Below are 20718 nucleotides of genomic sequence, written 5' to 3'. Positions count from 1 at the left end.
ATATGATGAAAAAAAAATGCACTAGGCATATTTTAATTGAGATGATCTCAAAATATTCTATATATAATAGGCTCTCTCTTTTTCAAGATGCATATACTGTAACAATCCAATGTTCAGTAGTGGTATTATAGTATATTTACATTAATGTTTTTCATAGGCCATCATAAATGCCCTGGCTGTCCTCCAGAATGTCTCCTCACAGCAGGCTGAGCAGGTCTTCCTTTCTGGTCCAGTTTATCATTGCAGGTCAGAGACGCCTTCAACAGAAGAGAGAGTCACCATCAAACAAAGACTAATCAGAATCTCAGGAAGGTAGAGATGTTTCTGGACCACTGGTGACATTATATCATAGTCATATATCATTAGCTATATTCTCTTGTGTTCTGTCGTATAATTGTATGATAAGTTGCGGGCTCAAACTCTCTCTTCTCACCTGTATTCTATCTGAAAATAATAATAATAATTTTGGAAGATTTATGTCTGCTCATAGAGTGTTTTGGGTTACATGATGCAGCTGACAACACAGTGTTAAACAGTACTAGTAAGATGTTGACCACTGGAGTGAAAAAGCATTAGGCGTGAAAATGCAAAGTTAAGAAAAAGCTGTCCATAGTCACACGTGTGAACCGTAGACATGTCATTTCTTCAGTTTATACTCCACTCTGCTCTGAGTTTGATCCTTCTCTCTCATCACACTTGTTTCGGCACATCATGGTAATCAGAATCCCATGTGATCTGATCATCCATCATAAGACGATTCGGTCAAATCCTCTGTCAATATTATTAAGTGGTTTGTGTGTTTGTTCAGGAAATGATCAGGTGTCTTTATTTAGCTTGATTTCTCCACATGAACTCTACGGATTTCTAATGAATTCTTTAATGTTTCTAATGTATTTCTTTGCGATGTTAATGGGGCTTGAAATACGCTTTCTTTTTCGTGAAACCGAATCATAAATATTTTATTAGATTTTACCAGTAACTGATTCTTGGATGCCGTTGGTGTGATGTTGTTCAGAAACTCGTGAATCTCCAAATGCAGAGCACACTGCTGTAGCGCCACCTTGTGCCTGAATGAGCAAACACAAGCTGCTTTTAATCATCACTTTCATTGTGATGTGTTGGCTATGTGGAAATATTGATAATTGCTCTGCTTCTTTGAATGTTATAGTAAATTCATTAATCAGACAAAGACGGTGGTAAAAGCAGGACGCAGGAAACAAAGTAATGGTAAAATGAGTTTATTGAATAATCTTAATTACTCAATGCTTAGTCTAACTTCATCTGAGCAGCACAAATCCAACAAGTGTTATTACACAAAAACAAACACACACACGTTACCATTTCAAAGATGACCTCTAGATAATTAATACCACCACATCCCATACTGTATAGTTGTACATTTGATTACAAAACGTTGATTAAAATGCAAGCAAGCCTTCATTATCACAAACACGTGTTTCAAACAGTACTGATGGATTTGATAATACAGCTTGCCAAACTGTGAAGTTTTGTAATACTAGCACTATAGGTGATTTGAAAATGTCACAACACGTTCTGATGCTCTAAACACAACAATGTTACACATAGGCTTCAGTGTTAAGTAGTTGAGTAAATGTTATTAGTTACTGTACTTGTTACACTGAGTATTAAAGATATTAGCAACATTTACTATCTACTTGACTACATTTTTGAATAAATATGCGCAATGTACTCTTTACACCAAAACATTTGTGATCTGTAAAGCAATTGTTACATGCTTTTTATGCAGTTTAATTCTGCTACAAAATAATCGATATTGCCATCTACAGGCCATTGAAGGTACTGTATCTTCAAGCGTGTATCGCCACTGAATATTAATAAATAAATAAATAAATAAATAAATAAATAAATAAATAAATAAATAAAGCATAATTGAGACTTTTTATCTCAAAGTTTGACTTTTTTTCTTGCAATTGTGAGTTTACATTCCAGAATCAGAATTGCAAGATATAAACTTGCAATTGTCAGAAATAAAGTCAGAATTGTGATCAATTCCCTCCCAAGTGTGTTTATAGCAAACATTTTTGACTCTTCTCACAATTGTGACTTATAAAGCCAAATTCTGCGAGGAAAAAAAAACATTTTTTATATCTAAAAATTGTGAGTTTATATCACACAATTCTGAGAAAAAAAGTCAGAATTGCAAGAAATAAAGTGAATATTGAAGTGAAATAAAGTGAAATGGACTTCCATATGAACGTGAGTGCATTAGCGGATGCTTGTGAATCACATGTGTTTCATATACAGTATAAGATGAGGATGTGTCTGCAGACGATGATGAAGCCGAAACCAGCACCCAATGCGAGTAGGCTTCAATGATTTCATTTTATTTAACAATATTTTGTTAATCTATTCTATTTAAGATAACTTTTTATTAAATATTGGTTTACTTATGTCCATTTTGAGCACATGAGCTTGTTTTTCCACTGGCTCTAATGTGTTGATGTTTAAGCCTACATTAATTATGAATAAAATACTGTTTTTTTTTTGTTGTTGTTGTTGTTTTTTGTGAAGTCTCGCTCTATTACATTTTGTCATTTTCACTTTAACTATATATCATTTCTTGATGCACGTTCATGGTTAATCAAGGCATAACTAAGCATTTCTTAAGGTCTGATCCGATCTTGCTTCGTTTTTGACAGCAGCAGTGCAAGCACAGACAGACGGGCCACCTGTAAATGTGACAACGAAGCTTAAAAATATACATAAAAAAATACTTCATTTCAAAACAGACATCGCTGGTTTTTTTTTTCTTTCTATTTTTCCTATATTAGTGTTATTTCATCTTTACTGTGTAATTCATCATGTATGTTTGCACTATGTGTGTACTTTATTCTACTCTGGAAGCTAATGTTGCCAAGTCAAATTCCTTGTGTGTGTGTTAACATGTTTGGTAATAAAGCTCCTTCTGATTCTGATTCTTAAAGGATCAGTAAGGGAGTCATTAATGGCTTATTTTAATTCCCCCTCTCAAAAACATTTTTTTTTCTTTGAAAAAACAGGTTTCCCAGAATCTTGAGAAACACAGATATATCAAATAAAAGCAGAGATATGTTTTTGTGTTTTAATGTCAGTGAATGACTCTAGTGGGCTTGTCTTATCTCATCAAACTGAACTCATTCCCTCCTGCTCATCCTCTCTACACACGCTCTTCACTCATCAAAGGCGTTGATTCGTTCACAGACTTTTTAGTGGATTCTGAAACAAAAAGCAGAGACAATTAGAAAAATTTTAAAAAGAGAAAAAAACAATGATGCTACATATAAACTATATATGTATATGCATATGTGGGTGTTTCTGCAACTATGGGCACTTTTGAACCAGTAGAGTCTGTAATACATATAAAAAGAAAACAAAATTGCATGGATTCATTAAAATTTTAATCTGGAACGTGATTATTTATTATGTTTTATAACTTAACAAAGTGTACTTACCGCAATGTTACAACAATGTTCATTATATACATTTTCCTTTTTTCATTTGTATGCATAATAACATTTTAACATATTTCAATAAATTTTTCACATTTTGTGCAGTTTTGTAAATATTGATTTAAAAAATAATAATATGCAAAATAGAGGATTTCACGGTTTTCTCTATGACGTAAAATTTTGCAATTGAAAAATTAACTTTATGAAAGCAAAGTTACTTTTTTATTGGAAATGTTTAGTTTGAAGTCACCATTATGGTGAACAGTGTTTGCTTTAGTTGACCACTTTCAACAAATGCAACAGTGTTTCATAAAGAAAATAATATATATATATATATATATATATATATATATATATATATATATATATATATATATATATATATATATATATATATATTTGCATTGACAAAGTAGATCAGCTGAAATTGTCTGCACTGACAACATTCAAAAGCTACAGTTTAAATCATGTAATACTGCAATGGTGAGGTTGAGGCAAATCATTTTTAACTAATCAAAATAAGCTGTGATAGAAATATCACTAATGCATTAAAGCTGTGGTAGGGAAGTTTTGACGCTCTAGCGGTTAATAAACAGAACTGCTTGCGTCTTGCGGAAGAACATCGTAGCCGGAACTACTTCTCTCTGTTTATGTCTATGAAGAATCACAAAGGTACTGGGTTACTCCGCCGCGGTATCCCCGAAGCAATCTAAAATAGTCCGAATATAAACACTTATTATAGGTGCACTCTAGTGATTCAGGACAAGCTAAAAACACGGTTTGGAAAATGGATTCATGGTGTACTCGCTTATTATGTTCATTTTTCTACATTTTGAACACAAACAAAGTTACAGACCGCAGCTCTGATTGGTTGTTTTTTACCGGGAGCGCATGCCTTTCTGAAAATGGCAATAGGACCACTGGGAGGAGCCAGAGGAGCTTGATTTTATTCAAAGATTATCTGTCTCATATTCTACTGTCAGGACATAATGACAGGTTTAATAAATATGTAAAAAATATTTTTTTTACAAAAGTTCCCTACAGCACCTTTAATGCTGACACGAACATAATATCTGAAACAACATGTTTTGTGCAACAATTTCAAATGGAAATATACTATTAAACTATGAAAATATGCTGCTACTATAATCAATGTTGTTCTACTCACCGGTGACAGACACATTAATTCTCTTGATTATGGTCTGTTCGCTGTTGATGATCTGTAGTTTATACTGCCCAGAGTCTTTGGTGTCCATGTTTATGATGGTCACAGATCCAGTCTCATCCTCATCATCTCTTTCCAGTCTGTCTCTGAATTTCTCACCAATATAACATGCTCCTGAATCAAATTTAACAATGAGACGCTTTTCAGCTCCAAATGTCCAAAGTATAAGATTGCCCTCTGTTTTAGCATCAGTCTCGAGAGGGAAAGATTCTCCTTTCTCCACTGACTCTGACTTCACTTCATGTCGCAGCAGCACATAGAAACAGAGAAATTCAGAAGATAAAAATGAATGAATTTAGTTTGCAATGTCAATAAGAGATATATTTACAATTTTTTTAAACTAGTTTGACATGTACCCAGAACTTTTCAATTATGTGTCATTTTGTTAGCTGATGCAAAGCAGAACCCATTGTATGTGACTTGAATGAAATATCTGTTATTGAATATTATGCTGTTATAAACAAATTTCAAATATTTAAGTTCAAACTGTTTGACAGTTACACATTGTTTAATTTAAAATGAACTTTGAACACCTTTATAAAATATCCTTTTTACAGTAAAAGATGAAAACTAAAAAAAGTAGAGCAGAGGACTATTAGCTGAACTCACACATTATAAGGTATAATGTGCTGTATTATTTACATGTTTAAACCATGGTACAATACATTTATAGCAAAAAGAGTTCTGAATTTCAAACCACAAACTATGATTCTTGATCATGCTTTTTCTCATAATATTCAACACACACACAATAATACTGCAACTCAATAATACTATGACTTTATTCTCATAACATTATAACTTTATTCATGAAATTGATTTTTTAATTATAGCATGGTACTAATTAAAGTCATTCATATATGTAAGTAATTAAATGGGGGGGGGGGGGTGAAATGCTCGTTTTCACTCAATATCCTGTTAATCTTGAGTACCTATAGAGTAGTACTGCATCCTTCATAACTCCAAAAAATCTTTAGTTTTATTATATTCATAAGAGAAAGATAGTCTGTACCAATTTTTCCCGGAAAAACATGACCGACTGGAGGCGTGACGTGTGGGCGGAGCTAAAGAATCACGAGCGCCAGTAGGCTTTTGCGTTGAGAACGTTTGGAAGCTGTGACATTACCGTGAGGAAAAAAAACATCATCCAAAACAAACCATGGCTAACAGTCAGATTCAGCCGTTTATTTATGATCCAGAATCAGATCCCTAGGCTGAAACTGAACGAGAGCAGCAGCAGCAACGACTCGCTCCGAGCGGGGCTCGAACCCGGGTCTCCGATGGGAGGCGGACGCACTAACAAGGAGGCAGAGATATTTTAAGCAGTTTTACTCACCGCCTGTGGTTCCAAGACACAATCGTGACCCTTTTTCGTTGGGATTGCATCATCCTTAAGAAATAAACGATGTGCAAATCCGGCATCAAACTGGGCCTTGTTTGTAAAACAAGCGTCTTTGAAATGCAGGGAACAAACAAAAACACTTGCACAACTCCGTTGATGCTCTGTAAAAAATAAACTCCATCCACTTAATGCTGTTTTTTTTTTTTTTGGTAATCTGTGCAGGGTTGTCTTGCCCTGGCAACCAAAAACACACTCCTTTAGTGACATTTCGCAACGCTCTCGCTCTGATCAGTGAAGTCTGTTGTGCTCTCAGTGCTCTGCTATATGGGAGCACGTGCTCTTCCGGGAGAAGTGCCCTCAGGACCCATATAAGGAAATTCCGCTCCATCTAACGTCACACAGAGCCATACTCGAAAAAAACTTTCCAAAACTTGTGACAAACCGGAAGGAGTATTTTTGGAACAGAAATACTCCTTCAAACGTACAACTTAATTTTTGAAACTTTGTCCATGTTTAGCATGGGAATCCAACTCTTTAACAGTGTAAAAAACTCAGTATGCATGAAATAGGATTTCACCCCCCCTTTAAGTAAAATTACCTACCAGTCACAGGAACCAAAATGGTCTTGCTTTTTGTTCTTTTACGGCTGCTGATCTTGAGTTTATAGTGTCCAGAGTGAATGGTCTTGATGTCACTGATGGTGAGATTTCCAGTATCATCCAGACTCAGTTTGCTTCTGAATCGCCCATCAGCACCATTGTAAACATGTTTCTCAGTCTTCACTGTATCGAATTTAGCAATGAGATCCTCTTCATTTACATAACACCACTGTATCACATCATCTTTATGTAGTTGAGTACTAGTGTGTAGAGTGACATCCATTCCCTCTAGCACGGGATTTTTCTTCTCTTCACCCATCAAAGCATCACATAGAAACAGAACAGAAATGTGTTCATGAGATCAAGTGACTGTGCAGGTGGACATCTCAGTCATATACATATACATATACTCAGCTGCATAAGATGCTGCATAAAGATGCCTTGAAAATTAATCAGTTCAATCAGAATCAGGATGGCTCTATATAAAGTAATGCTAACACAACATTTGCAGTCCATTTCAGAATTCCGGTGAAGGTTCAGAACTTCAGTTTATCATCAAATAGCAATTTCAGTTTATATATATATATAATTCCGTTTACAGTATGGTTACTGAAAGAGTTTTTTTTTTTTTTTTTTTTAAATTCCAAAACTATTTGAAGAGTAATTTGGTGTAAAGTTCTGATTTTATATATTTTTTCATACTGAAGTTTATATTGCAGAAAAACTAAATATTATGTTTACTATAGCACATTTGGACGATACTAGTAAAGTTCTCTATTTTTTTTTTTTCGCAGTACTCTTAATTTATAATTCATTTTATGTCATAAATCTATGCAGTTTCAGTGTGAATGATTGGTGGCAGAATTGGCGGTGATGCCTTACTAGGGAACCAAATATGTCAGTGTTGGCCCTGCTGTAATACGTACCTATTTGCAGTTTATCAAACTGTCGGCGATGGTAAATCACCACGGCAGCTAAAATTGCAGCCACCAGCAGAACAGCGCCAACTATTGCTGCTATTTCACCAAAAGACAGAGTCAAATCTGAAACAGCTAAAGAGAGACAGCCAGACAGTTAGTGTGAACACATGTGTACAGTTTTTATCTGAAGCTGATTTGAAGCTGATTATTTTTATTTTTATAAATCATATTATTTGAGAAGACTTCATTTTCCACTAATAATAATGATTTTCTGAAATATAGTTCATTGTTTACGTTATCTGTAGTGAATTATTTCCTTTAAGTTTAAGAGTTGCGATCTGCATGATGTCACACACCTGGACTCATTTAGTGTTTTTTGCCCGTGACCCAGTTTGTGTCTTCGGTGTTTAGTTTGATTAGTTCCCAGGTGTGTCTATTATCTTCCTCATGTGTTCCATGTCCCTGTTAATTTAGTTATTCCATCCACCTGTGTTTCCCCATTATCCTCTGTACATAAGCCTTTACCTTTCAGTTCTATTTTGTCGGGTCTCCTCACTCCTCACTTGTGACTAAATCACTCACTTACGTGTGTCTATCGCTGTGCTCCATGTATGGTATATATTAAAAGCCTTATTCCGTTTATCCTCGACTCCGTGTTCCTTCAGGCAGCGTAAACCGTGACAGAAGACCCGACCCAAAAAAGAAAGTTTAAAACTGCGTGTTTTTCCCTCCGTTTTGCTTTCGTTTTTTCACAGTCTTTTCTTTTCTTAGTTTCTATGGATCCCCTCTATCGTCCCGAATTCCTCATCCTCCTGCTGAAGCAGGAAGGACGTTCTCTCGAGGACCATACCAGACAGTTTCTTCTATTAGCTAATGCCACCAGCTACCCGGACGACGCGCTCTGCACCTTCTACAACACCAGCCTGAACTCCAAATGCAGAGCGTTGTCGTCCGAAGATGGTCCTCGAGAGGATTTCGCCGCATTCGTGGAGTGGACTCTGGCGAGAAATGGCTCATCTTTCACCATCTGCCCCATAGAGGACCTCGCCAGCCCCACTCCCGACCCAGAGACCAGCCAGCCACCATCACGCCGCACGGAGCCAGAGCCCACCGCAGCCGCAGAGCCCGAGCCATCCACTGACAGGGAACAGGATCTCGAGAGCGCGACTGACCAGGTGTGTGAGCCGGCAACACCGTGCATCGTGGGAGTCCTCGTGGAGATCGAGGGCGTGGAGGAAAGCCCTGCCCACACTCCTGCGACTGAGGGTGAGCTGTATACAGTCTCTGAAGGTCATATGGAGCAAGTTCTGGATCTGATGGACTGGTCTATGGAGGTAATCCCTAATTTTCCTGTTTCCCCGCTGGTTCCGTCCAGCCCTGATTCCCCTGTATACCCTCTCAGTCTCCCACTCCTACCTCCTCCAGTCTTTTCCTCTGCTCCATTTCCGCTGGTTCCATCCAGCCATGAATTTTCTGTTTCTCCGCTGGTTCCGCCCAGCCCTGAGTTTTCTGTTTCTCCGCTGGTTCCGCCCAGCCCTGAGTTTTCTGTTTCTCCGCTGGTTCCGCCCAGTCCTGAATTTTCTGTTTCTCCGCTGGTTCCGCCCAGCCCTGAGTTTTCTGTTTCTCCGCTGGTTCCGCCCAGCCCTGAGTTTTCTGTTTCTCCGCTGGTTCCGCCCAGCCCTGAATTTTCTGTTTCTCCGCTGGTTCCGCCCAGCCCTGAGTTTCCTGTTTCTCCGCTGGTTCCGCCCAGCCCTGAGTTTTCTGTGTCTCCGCTGGTTCCGCCCAGCACTGAGTTTCCTGTTTCTCCGCTGGTTCCGCCCAGCCCTGAATCTTCTGTCTCTCCGCTGGTTCCGCCCAGCTCTGAATCTTCTGTGTCTCCGCTGGTTCTGCCCAGCCCTGAATCTTCTGTGTCTCCGCTGGTTCCGCCCAGCCCTGAATCTTCTGTGTGTCCGCTGGTTCCGCCCAGCTCTGAATCTTCTGTATCTCCTGTGTTCCCTCCCGGCCTCCCTCTCCCACCTCCTCCAGGACCTGCTGGTCCCTCTGCTCCACTTTCGCTGGTTCCGTCCAGTCCTGATCCTCCTGTCCTTCCTCCCATCCTTCTCCTCTCTCCTCCTCCTAGACCAGCCAGTTCCTCGTCATCCCTGCTGGTGCCAGTCAGTCCTGCAGCTCACCCTCAGTCCGCGCCATAGGGGCGCGATGGTTCGCCGCTGGACTGCCAGTCTCCAGCTCCGCCTTGGCGCGTTAAGGCCCTGTCTCCGCCTCCAGCCTCCGAGCCCTGGACTCCTCCTCGGTCCTTCGACCCAGCGGCTCCGCCTTGGCTCTTAGCTCCCTCGTCTCCACCGTGGCCTGTCATCCCACCTGCTCCACCGGGCTCCCTCGGCCCTCCGGCTCCACCTTGGTCGGTCGTCGACCATCCGCCGCCTCGGGACTCCACTCCTCCGGTTCCACCTCGTCTTTCCATCCCTCCGGCTCTGTCAGGCTCCTCCTTCCCTCCGGTTCCACCTCCATCCTCGGTCGCTCCGGCTCCACAGCGGTCTGCCAGGACCCTGCCTCCGCCTTGGTCGCCTGAGCCTTCTGCTCCACCTTGGCCCTCCGGATCCTCGACGTCCCCCTGGCTCTGCGGCTGTGCTGCTCCATCTTGGGCTCCTCACCCACCGGTGCAGTCTCCGCCTGTCGGCCCCCTGGTGTCGTCGACCCCTCCTTCACCATGGCTCCTCCCACCGTCGACTCCACCTTGGATCTCCGTCCTGGCTGGTCTCTGGTGGACCATCTGGCTCCTCCTGCTCCTGTCTCCTCCCTGGCTCCTTCCTCCGTCGTCTCCTCCCTGGCTCCTTCTGTGGTCCCTGTCTGCTGGCCCCCTCCCGGGAGTCCGTCCTCCACCGGAACCTCCTCCCAAGTTCCCACCCACGCATCCCTCTGTTGTTTCTACGGTGCGAGGACGCACCTACCGGGAGGGGGGGGGGGGTACTGTCACACACCTGGACTCATTTAGTGTTTTTTGCCCGTGACCCAGTTTGTGTCTTCGGTGTTTAGTTTGATTAGTTCCCAGGTGTGTCTATTATCTTCCTCATGTGTTCCATGTCCCTGTTAATTTAGTTATTCCATCCACCTGTGTTTCCCCATTATCCTCTGTACATAAGCCTTTACCTTTCAGTTCTATTTTGTCGGGTCTCCTCACTCCTCACTTGTGACTAAATCACTCACTTACGTGTGTCTATCGCTGTGCTCCATGTATGGTATATATTAAAAGCCTTATTCCGTTTATCCTCGACTCCGTGTTCCTTCAGGCAGCGTAAACCGTGACACATGATGTTTTGTAGTGCAGTATTTACTGTACAGCATGTAGCCTGCGGTCGTAGCATAACTGCTTATTCACTGTTACAGTACTTCAGCATTACAGTCACACCGCGTGCTCTTGCTCAGGTGCTGTGTTTATGTGCAAGAGAAAGTGCATGATAAAGTAAGTTACTTCAATGTATATTGTTAATTACCTATATTACTACAGTGCACCGCAATCATGTTAACTTTGACAGTGATGTTTTGCGAACTTTCTTAGTGTGATTTGATCCTGTTTAACGAGTGGCTTAACCCTCTAGCATCGCAGCATGCATTGTTCATGTTTACAACTTTATTACATAAGTGTAACATTTTCATGGTGATAATACCTTTCAGCAACTATTATTACTGTTACGGATTGCTGGTATGGATGAGAGGTGAATGAAAGTGCACGAGGAGGATGATATACAAAAAGGTACTTTTAATGATCGAGGGAGAATAAGGGAACATCCAACATAATACATTAACTTAACTGAAGATACTACAATAATCAAAAGACAGAGTATTTAAACACGAGGGAGAAATCAGGTGAATGGAGACAGGTGGGGATTAATCAATTAACCCAACAAGAAAAGGAAGATGACCAAATAAACGAACTGAAAGTCCATGTATGTAACAGTTCGCCCCCTCCCGGAACGGTGCGTCCTCGCAACGCAAGAGGAATACCAGCAGAGGGACGGTGGGGGTTCTGGAGGCGGACGTGAGGCAGGCAAGGGGCAGGCAATGGAGAGGACCCATGATGGAGTAGGAGGGAGGAGCCAGTGAGGAGCCCGGAGCAGGAAGAGCCAGATGGTGCTCCAGAGACCAGCCAGGATGAAGACCCACAGGGGAGTCGACGGCGGGAGGAGCCGATGAAACCAGGGGGCCGACAGATGGAGACTGCGCCGGTGGGTGAGGAGCCCATGATGGAGCAGAGCAGCCGCAAAGCCAGGGTGACGCCGAGGGTCTGGAGGTCCAAGGCAGCGCTGAAGGCACCGGCGACTGAGGTGGAGGCGGGGCTCCGGAAGCCTGCTGCATAGTGGGGAAGGAAGAGCCTGACAGAGCCGGAGGGATGGAATGATGAGGAAAAGCCAAAGGAATGGAGTCCTGAGGTTGGTGGATGGTCAACGACTGACCAAGGTGGAGCTTTAGGGACGAAGGAGCCCGGTGGAGCAGATGGGATGACAGGCCCGGGTGAAGACGAGGGAGCAGGGTGCCAATGCGGAGCCGCAGGGTCAAAGGACCGATGAGGAGTCCAGGGCTCAGAGGCTGGAGGCGGAGACAGGGAATCCACATGCCAAGGCAGAGCTGGAGACTGGAAGTCCCACGGCGAACCATCACGGCCAGAGGGCATCGACTAAGGGTGAGCTGCGGGACTGACTGGCACCAGCAGAGATGAGGTCGAGGAACTGGCTGGTCTAGGAGGAGATGAGAGAGGGAGGCCGGGAGGAAACACAGGAGGAACAGGGCTGGCTAGAGCCAGCAGAGAAACAGGAGATTCAGGGCTGGACTGAACCAGCGGAAGTGGAGCAGAGGAACAGACTGGTCTAGGAGGAGGTGGTAGTGGGAGGCTGGGATGGAATACAGGAGGATCAGGGCTGGGCAGAACCAGTGGAGAAACAGAAAATTCAGGGCTGGACGGAACCAGCGGAGAAACAGAAAATGCAGGGCTGGACGAAACCAGCGGAGAAACTGAAAATTCATGGCTGTACGGAACCACTGGAGAAACAGAAAATTCAGGGCTGGATGGAACCAGCGGTGAAACAGAAAATTCAGGGCTTGACGGAACCACTGGAGAAACAGAAAATTCAGGGCTGGACGGAACCAGTGGAGAAAAAGAAAATTCAGGGCTTGACGGAACCAGTGGAGAAACAGAAAATTCAGGGCTGGACGGAACCAGCGGAGAAACAGAAAATGCAGGGCTGGACGGAACCAGCGGAGACACAGAAAATTCAGGGCTGGACGGAACCAGCGGAGACACAGAAAATTCAGGGCTGGATGGAACCAGCGGAGAAACAGAAAATTCAGGCCTGGGCGGAACCAGCGGAAATGGAAGAGAGGAACTGACTGGTCTAGGAGGAGGTGTGAGTGAGAAGCTGGGAGGGAATACAGGAGGATCAGGGCTGGACGAAACCACCGGAGACACAGGAAATTCAGGGCTGGGCAGAACCAGCGGAGAAACAGGAAATTCAGGGCTGGGCGGAACCAGCAGAGAGACAGGAGATTCAGGGTTTACCTCCATAAACCAGTCTATAAGGTCCTCCATATAATTCCCAGAAACCGAATGCAGCTCACCCTCAGTCGCAGAAGTGTGTGCAGGGCTTTCCTCCACGCCCTCGATCTCCACTAATACTCCCACGATGCACGGTGTTGCCGGCTCGCATACCTGGTCAGTCGCGCTCTCGAGTCCTTGCTCTCCGATAATGACAGGCTCAGGCTCTGCAGCTGCAGTGGGCTCTAGCTCCGTGCGGCGGGATGGCGGCTACCGGGTCTCTGGTTCGGGAGTGGGGCTGGAGATATCCTCTTCAGCGGTGCAGATGGTAAACGAAGATCCATTTATCTCCAGCACCCACTCCACAAAGGCGGCGAAATCCTCTCTGGGACCGTTCGCTGGCAGGCGTGCCTTACATCGCCCGCTCAGGCCGGTGTAATAGAAGTTAGAGAGCGAGAGGTCGGGGAAGTGGGTAAGGCACGCCAGATCTAGAAAGTCCCTGGTATGGTCCTCCAGCGAACTGTCCAGTTGGTCCAGGCATAAGAGTCGGACTGCTGGGATAGCCATTCCGGGAGAGGGAGGAAAACAAAACGAAAGAAAAACGCTGCTAAATAAACTGTTTGGTCCGTGATTCTGTTACGGATTTCTGGTATGTGAATGAAGGCGCACGAGGAAGATGATATACAAAAGGTACTTTTAATGATCGACAGAGAATAAGGGCACATCCAACATAATACATTAACTTAACTTAAGATACAACAATAATCACGGACCAGGAGGAACTCAAAAGACAGAGTATTTAAACACAAGGGAGAAATCAGGTGAATGGAGACAGGTGGGGATTAAACAATTAACCAAACAAGAAAATGAAGATGACCAAATAAGGGAACTGAAAGTCCATGTATGTAACAATTACTTACTTCTGTATTAATGATACAGTCTCATTTCTATATACAGTATAGACCAAACGTTTGGACACACCTTCTCATTCAATGACTATGAAAATTGTAGGGTCACACTGAAGGCATCAAGGGCTATTTGACCACGAAGGAGAGTGATGGGGTGCTGCGCTAGATGACCTGGCCTCCACAGTCACCGGACCTGAACCCAATCGAGATGGTTTAGGGGTGAGCTGGACCGCAGACAGAAGCCAAAAGGGCCAACAAGTGCTAAGCATCTCTCGGGGAACTCCTTCAAGACTGTTGGAAGACCATTTCAGGTGACTACCTCTTGAAGCTCATCAAGAGAATGTCAAGAGTGTGCAAAGCAGTAATCAAAGCAAAAGGTGGCTACTTTGAAGAACCTAGAATATTAAATTTTTAGTTGTTTCACACTTTTTTGTTATGTGTATGATTCCATATATAATTACACATGTGTTAATTCATAGTTTTGATGCCTTCAGTGTGAATCTGCAATTTTCATAGTCATGAAAATAAAGAAAACTCTTTGAATGAGAAGGTGTGTCCAAACTTTTGGTCTGTACTGTATATATCTTATATTTCATTGTTTTAGTAATCTTACTAAGCAGATTATTCACACAGATGTATTGCTAATACATTTCTCAGTTTATATTTCTATATATCAGTGCACTTGACAAAGTTGTTTATTATAGAGTATGTAATATGTTGAGTTATTAGTTATATTTGAACAATGAATATTTATATCTGTTGTTTTATTTATTTCAGAAACTACCTCAAATACACTAACATGTGTATAGGGTCAAATCTTGTGCAATAAACGGTTAAACTTAATATGATGACTCTGACTCCCTGACAAGAATTCTGCAGCAGTCAATAACTATTAACCAGCATTAAGTGGGGCAATCCCCAACATTATCTAATATTGATCTAATCACTGATCTAATTATACTATGTGTCATTACATTGAAGGATTATAATAACTCACCACTGACAGAAAGAAGGAACCGCTGTGAGCTCTCACGGCCTCTGATCTCTACTTCATAAAGCCCGGCGTGTTCAGTTCTGGAGTTTGTGATGGTCAGAGATCCAGTCTGATCCAGCAGCAGTCGATCTTTGAATCTTTCATCAGCATCGTTTAATGAAGTCTCTTTAGTCTCTACATCAACTTTAGCCAGGAGGATGCCTTTATCTCCAAACCTCCACAGGAGCAGATCATCTGTGTGTATTTCAGCATCATGTTGTAGAGTGACAGGGTCTCCTTCCATCACTGACACTGACTTCACTCCATCCGTCTCAACAACTGCCTCTGGAAAATATTAGTTATGATTTACCTAAGTCTCTTAAAGACAAGTCATGTCATCTTTGAAATGAGATGGCGATGGCCCGCTCTGCAAACGCTCTTCAGGAGTCTATGGGTGACATCACGGACACTACGTCCATGTTTTTATACAGTCTATGCTCAAAACGCTGATTGTTTCTATAGCAACTGGGACTTCTAACAGCAGCTACAGTGACCCGCTGACTTTAACGATTAACGATTGGCTCTTTCATTCAGAACGCAGGGCTTCCTGCGATTGAGCAGCCTTATTGAGTGTTGCATTTTTTCCCATTCAGAACTCCTGGGTATTTAGTCTTTGATTTTACTTACAGTATAATACATGAACTGTAAGTTGCAATAATTTAAAAGCAATTTTTTTTTTTTTTTCAAAAACATTGTGATATCTCTTATGGTGTCTGAGATGGTTTATTATATAACAATAGAATTATATCATTATTAACACATAGTGCTCATCCTTATCATTGTTACATAGAAAAACTTGATACTCACCAAAGACAGCAACATTAAATATCTTTATCGTAGTATTTTCTCTAGAGATTGTTCGTTTATATTGTCCAGAGTGTCTGATTCTGGTGTTTCTGATGGTGAGAGTTCCAGTCTTTTGGTCCACTTGCAATCTGCCTCTGAATTTAGGCTCATCAGTGACAAAAAATGAGGTAAAATCATTCTTTCTCGTTATTTGAGATAAGACGAATCCTTTAGGTCCCCACGTCCACAGAATGGTATCATCATTCTGTATTTCAGTGAGATCTGTGTGTAGAGTGACGGAATCTCCCTCCATAACTGACATCACCCCGTCTGTTTCTGCGCCAGACGACACACCTACAGCATGCAATCAGTTTTACAGATCAGACTCTACAGCAATGCCGTCCAAATGAGGCAGTGAAAATAAAAAAAAAACAATTTCAAGAAATAATAGGAATTTCTGCAAATACACTGTTAATTGATGTTTACTTTACAGCAAGCGAATGGTCCACATGTGACATACAACCATTCGCCACATTATTTACAAATGTTGGTATAATTATTAGACGCGTCTACAGCCTCATTTTCCATGTATTAACCTAGAACATCGATACTGAAATGAAACCGAAAGAACAGAAATCCATCACTTACCGCCCAGGACCAATAAAAGTAGAAATATAGGTGTCATATTCTGCTCGTTGTTGTGAAACTGTGAGTCTGGATTAATGAAGACGATCTCTGGAGATTTAAATTATTCTGTTCCGCTGAATCTCCGTTATGTTTCTGAACAGCGGCGTGCGCCGCGCGTCCAGACAGACGCCGATCGGTCTGCGCAGACCCCTGTCACACACACACACCGAAAGCTGGTTGTTTGCTCTAAAAACGCATAAGCATTTTCAAAAACTGGGTGCAATAAGTGATTATGTCACTATTGCTCAAGGATTGCACCGTGGTATCTCCAAAAAGGGGAGGTCACATGCCAGTGTAATGTGTAGTGTCAGCTAAACGGTGCAGAGACAGACTCAAGAGCACACGTTTTTCTTAGGTCGTTAGTCCGTTTATATGTAATGTAAAACTTATTCTATGTCAACAGCTTGGCATGACATCTATAATGTCATTCGCTCTCAGAGAGTCGCTGGCGATGTGAAGCTGTTCTTTAGACAGCTTTATTATTGAATGACAAATGAATATGATCAGAACTCTTCTGTTCTGTGTGTGCTTGTGGCGTCTGGTTGGTAAGTTATACGCGTTTGTATTACTTCCTTTCATGTTTTCTGTTTTAATTGGATTTACGGTGGATTTCATAATAAAAAGTTTTCGAAACAGTTTATTATCACTTTTTCTTTTATTTACAAACGTAATTTGTATTACTAGTTTTGGGCTGCAGGTTGATCTTGATTTGATTGGCATGAAAGTGAGTGCTGAAGAAAAATCTCTTCCCACTGAAATCCTGAAGTCATGGCTTACTTGCATTCATATTACAGATTTAGTTTGGCCATTAATAACCAACATAATGTTTTTGTGGAGCATTCAGTCTGTTACAAAAATATGTTTCTGTTTGTCCTGTAGATGTGACGGATGAAGTGAAGTCGATATCAGTGATGGAGGGAGATTCTGTCACTCTACACACCGATGTTACTGAAGTACACAAGTATTTGTTCATACAGTGGATGTTCGGAAACACGCGAATAGCTGAAGTCGGCAGGCTCACACAAACACACTCGACATATGATGGTCCTGATGGGAGATTCAGAGACAGACTGAAGCTGGATCATCAGACTGGATCTCTGACCATCACAAACACCAGAACCACACACTCTGGACTTTATAAAGTAACAGCTATCAGCAGTGAGACCAGCTACATGAGTTTCAATGTCACAGTCTATGGTGAGTTGAGAATGTGTACATTTCCAATTCTAAAAGAAAATAAATTACTGTAATGTTATTATACAGTAACTTTCTGCCATCCAGCTCCCAGTAAATTACTGTAATATTTACAGCAACCCTTTTACAGTGTATTAATGTCATGGTGATACTTTTTTATTTTCTGTTCTTTTCAATGTTCCTTATATTAACATTTATGGTATTAACTGTATTAAAGGAATAGTTTGCCCAAAAATGAACATTTCATCACAATTTACTTACCCACAAGTTGTTCCAAAGCTACATGAGTTTCTTTCTTCGTCTTGGAACAGCTTGAGAGTGTGAAAATGAGGAAATAATTTTCATTTTGGGATGAACGATCCCCTTAACAAACTAACATCTGTCCTTTTCAGAGACTCCACAAAGTTCTATAACAACAGGAAGTTCAACGAGCACAAATTTTGAGACGTCCAATTTAACCATCAACCAGACTGAAGACGTCAATATTACTGAACTCCTTCGGCCAAGTTCAGGTACGCCACTCGTGATCTTAGAACTCTGTTAAATGTGTTCAGTTAATGTGACATCAGTTTTTATAAAACCTTTACAATTTTTTGATTCTGGAATCCAGTGTTAGCTCATAGAGGCTTAATGTCAGATTTGAGGCCACGTTTCTGCAATTGTGACCACAATGCTAATGCAGCACATATTCACAGGTGTTGCTTCATGTTACTGCAGATGGGCGTGAAATAGTCATTCACTTTCGCAACATTTTCATTTACATTTTATGTATGCATTCGCTTTTATCCTTACACTGCATTCAAGGTGTACATTTGGTGAACTTATGCACTCCTTGACAAAGAATGACTTGTTTGTGCTCGGGAGGGTGAAGTGCATTTGCTTTTTTATTTTCTTTTGTTTTCTTTTATTTTCTATTCGCTGGAACAAAGGCAAACCACAGATGAGCGTCACAGGCGTGAAGCGGGTGTCCAAGAGCAGTGTGTGGGTTTGGTGCCCCATATTGCTCAAAAAGATATTAATGCTCAAAGTAAAACAAGATCTTAAAGAAGAAATGAAATAATCACATAGGTTTCTAAAAGAGCTGATATATTTAAGATGTCACCAAAGCACTTATTAGAGTCTAGATTGCTTACAGTAAACAATCCTAGTTAATGTCATTTGGCTAATAAAATCTGGATCAAACACACAGTAAATCTTGTGGATGTACTGCTTTCACAATGAATGCTTGAGGTCCTAATAATAATAACTCTTAAAACCGGCTCATATGAGTCTATTTCAAAGACAGCTAAATGCATTTTTCTAACTCAACGTTTTTCTTGTTTCAGGCCACGTCCACTGCTGTGGTTTTACTGAAACTGTGATACGATTGGTTGTTTCTGCTTTGGTAAGCGTGGCTGCTGTTGGTTTTCTGGTTTACGACATCAGATCTACAAGAAGTCAGCTGAACAGGAAGCAAGGGGCTAGACATTACCATCAAAGCCATCGAGTAAAACCAGACCAACATCAGTTGAGCAAAAGAATGAGTTCCAGATATGTTTGCTGAAGGTTGCTGGTATAATCCCAAAAATATACTGATACATCCAGTTATGTTATCATTAACTGATCTTTAAAATGAAAGAAAATTCCACCAAATGGATCCTCTGGAGTGAAAGGGTGACGTCAGATTGAGAGTACAAACAGCAAGAAACACATCCATCATTAATATGTTTTGACTTATAACTAATGCTAGTCCTATAATTTCATTTTCACCAGTGAAATGTCTTCTCTTCCGAATCAGGAGAGAAATATGCTCAGATCAAGCTCCATTTACAGGTCAAAACAGTCTGAAACAATTCTAAAGAATGGGTGGATTTTGATGTAAGAGGACAACAGGAGATGTTTTTCACTGGAGGAGGCATTTGTGGATTATGCAATTGTGAATTATGGCCAGCAAAACCAGCATAAATGATGGGTTCGTTTCTGAAAATCACAGTTTTTCACATCAAAAGATGTTAATTGATAGACTGGAGTCGTGTTGTTTGGACTATCATTCTGACGGCACCCATACACTGCAGAGGATCCATTGGTGAGCAAGTGATGTGATGCTAAATCCCTCCAAAACTGTTCTGTTGAAGAAACAAACCCCCATCTCAGATTGGTAAATTTTAAGCAAATGTTCATTTTTGAGTGAACTATTGATTTAAATATAGGCTGTAAACATAATTTCCTCAGAGGGCCTCAGAACCATGAAACAACATACAGAACTGCCAAATTTATGATTGCAACATATAATAACTGCTGTTAATAGTGTTCATCGTCTGTTTGATTGCATCTTTAATTGATTTTTCTGTACATTTCTGCCATATGTATATTAACTGACAGTCAACACTGATAAGCTACTAATAAATAGTAAATTAATTGTAAAGTTGCTTTGCAATGATTTGTATTGTGAAAATCGCTATACAAATAAACATGAATGAATGAATAATTACCCTAAACAAAATATTTAGCAACACAAATGGTAGATCTCATAGTCCGTTGTTTCTGTTGTAACCATGTAATGACCCTCACAGAGGAAATCCTGTGCATTTTTGGAAATTTTGTTTTTAAATAAAGATTTGGTGAAGAGTTTGTGTTTAATTCTTAATGTTTAATGGAACTTCAACTTCGACTCCTGGACTTAATTGAGCATATTGAATACTTTATGAGCATATTGTAATTTCTTCTACACCTCTTTAGAGACACTAATGTTAAAAAAAAAGTGTGCTATGGAAATTAAATCCCTTTTACAACAATAATGATTATATACTTCCAAAGTGGGAAGTAGTGTAAATGAGACTAAGCCAAATTCCATATCTATGGGAAACCATACCATACTTCTCCATATGATGGTGGCCCTCCAGGTTTCCATACCAAACTCCTCTATGGATGAGTCTGCCCAGATCATTCTGCTTTCAAGGATGCTCAATTTTAAAGCAAAACTTTGCACAAGTTTGCCCAGGAGACAGGTTTTTATCAATGCATCTGAAAGATGCTTACTTTCATACC

At 41.2% G+C, this 20718-nt stretch overlaps 2 protein-coding genes across 2 annotated transcripts; one reads left to right on the top strand and one right to left on the bottom strand.

Annotated features, from left to right (window-relative positions):
* Positions 1–2710: 2710 nt before the first annotated feature.
* On the bottom strand, positions 2711–6955 carry LOC113092174 (uncharacterized). The gene is made up of 3 exons (XM_026257789.1): positions 6640–6955; positions 4639–4932; positions 2711–3237 (listed from the first exon to the last, which is right to left on the bottom strand). Exons 1-3 carry the CDS (start codon positions 6953–6955, stop codon positions 3179–3181), a joined length of 669 nt encoding a protein of 222 aa, XP_026113574.1. The 3' UTR covers positions 2711–3178.
* Positions 6956–16869: 9914 nt separating this feature from the next.
* LOC113092162 (uncharacterized) lies at positions 16870–19990 on the top strand. The gene is made up of 4 exons (XM_026257775.1): positions 16870–17042; positions 17377–17694; positions 18084–18203; positions 19017–19990. The coding sequence occupies exons 1-4, from the start codon at positions 16991–16993 to the stop codon at positions 19232–19234; spliced, it is 708 nt and encodes a 235-aa protein (XP_026113560.1). The 5' UTR covers positions 16870–16990; the 3' UTR covers positions 19235–19990.
* Positions 19991–20718: the final 728 nt, after the last annotated feature.

Source organism: Carassius auratus, unplaced genomic scaffold (assembly GCF_003368295.1).
Source record: "Carassius auratus strain Wakin unplaced genomic scaffold, ASM336829v1 scaf_tig00214501, whole genome shotgun sequence".
In the NCBI taxonomy this organism is placed as follows: domain Eukaryota; kingdom Metazoa; phylum Chordata; class Actinopteri; order Cypriniformes; family Cyprinidae; genus Carassius; species Carassius auratus.
This window is presented reverse-complemented; position numbering and strand designations above follow the sequence as displayed.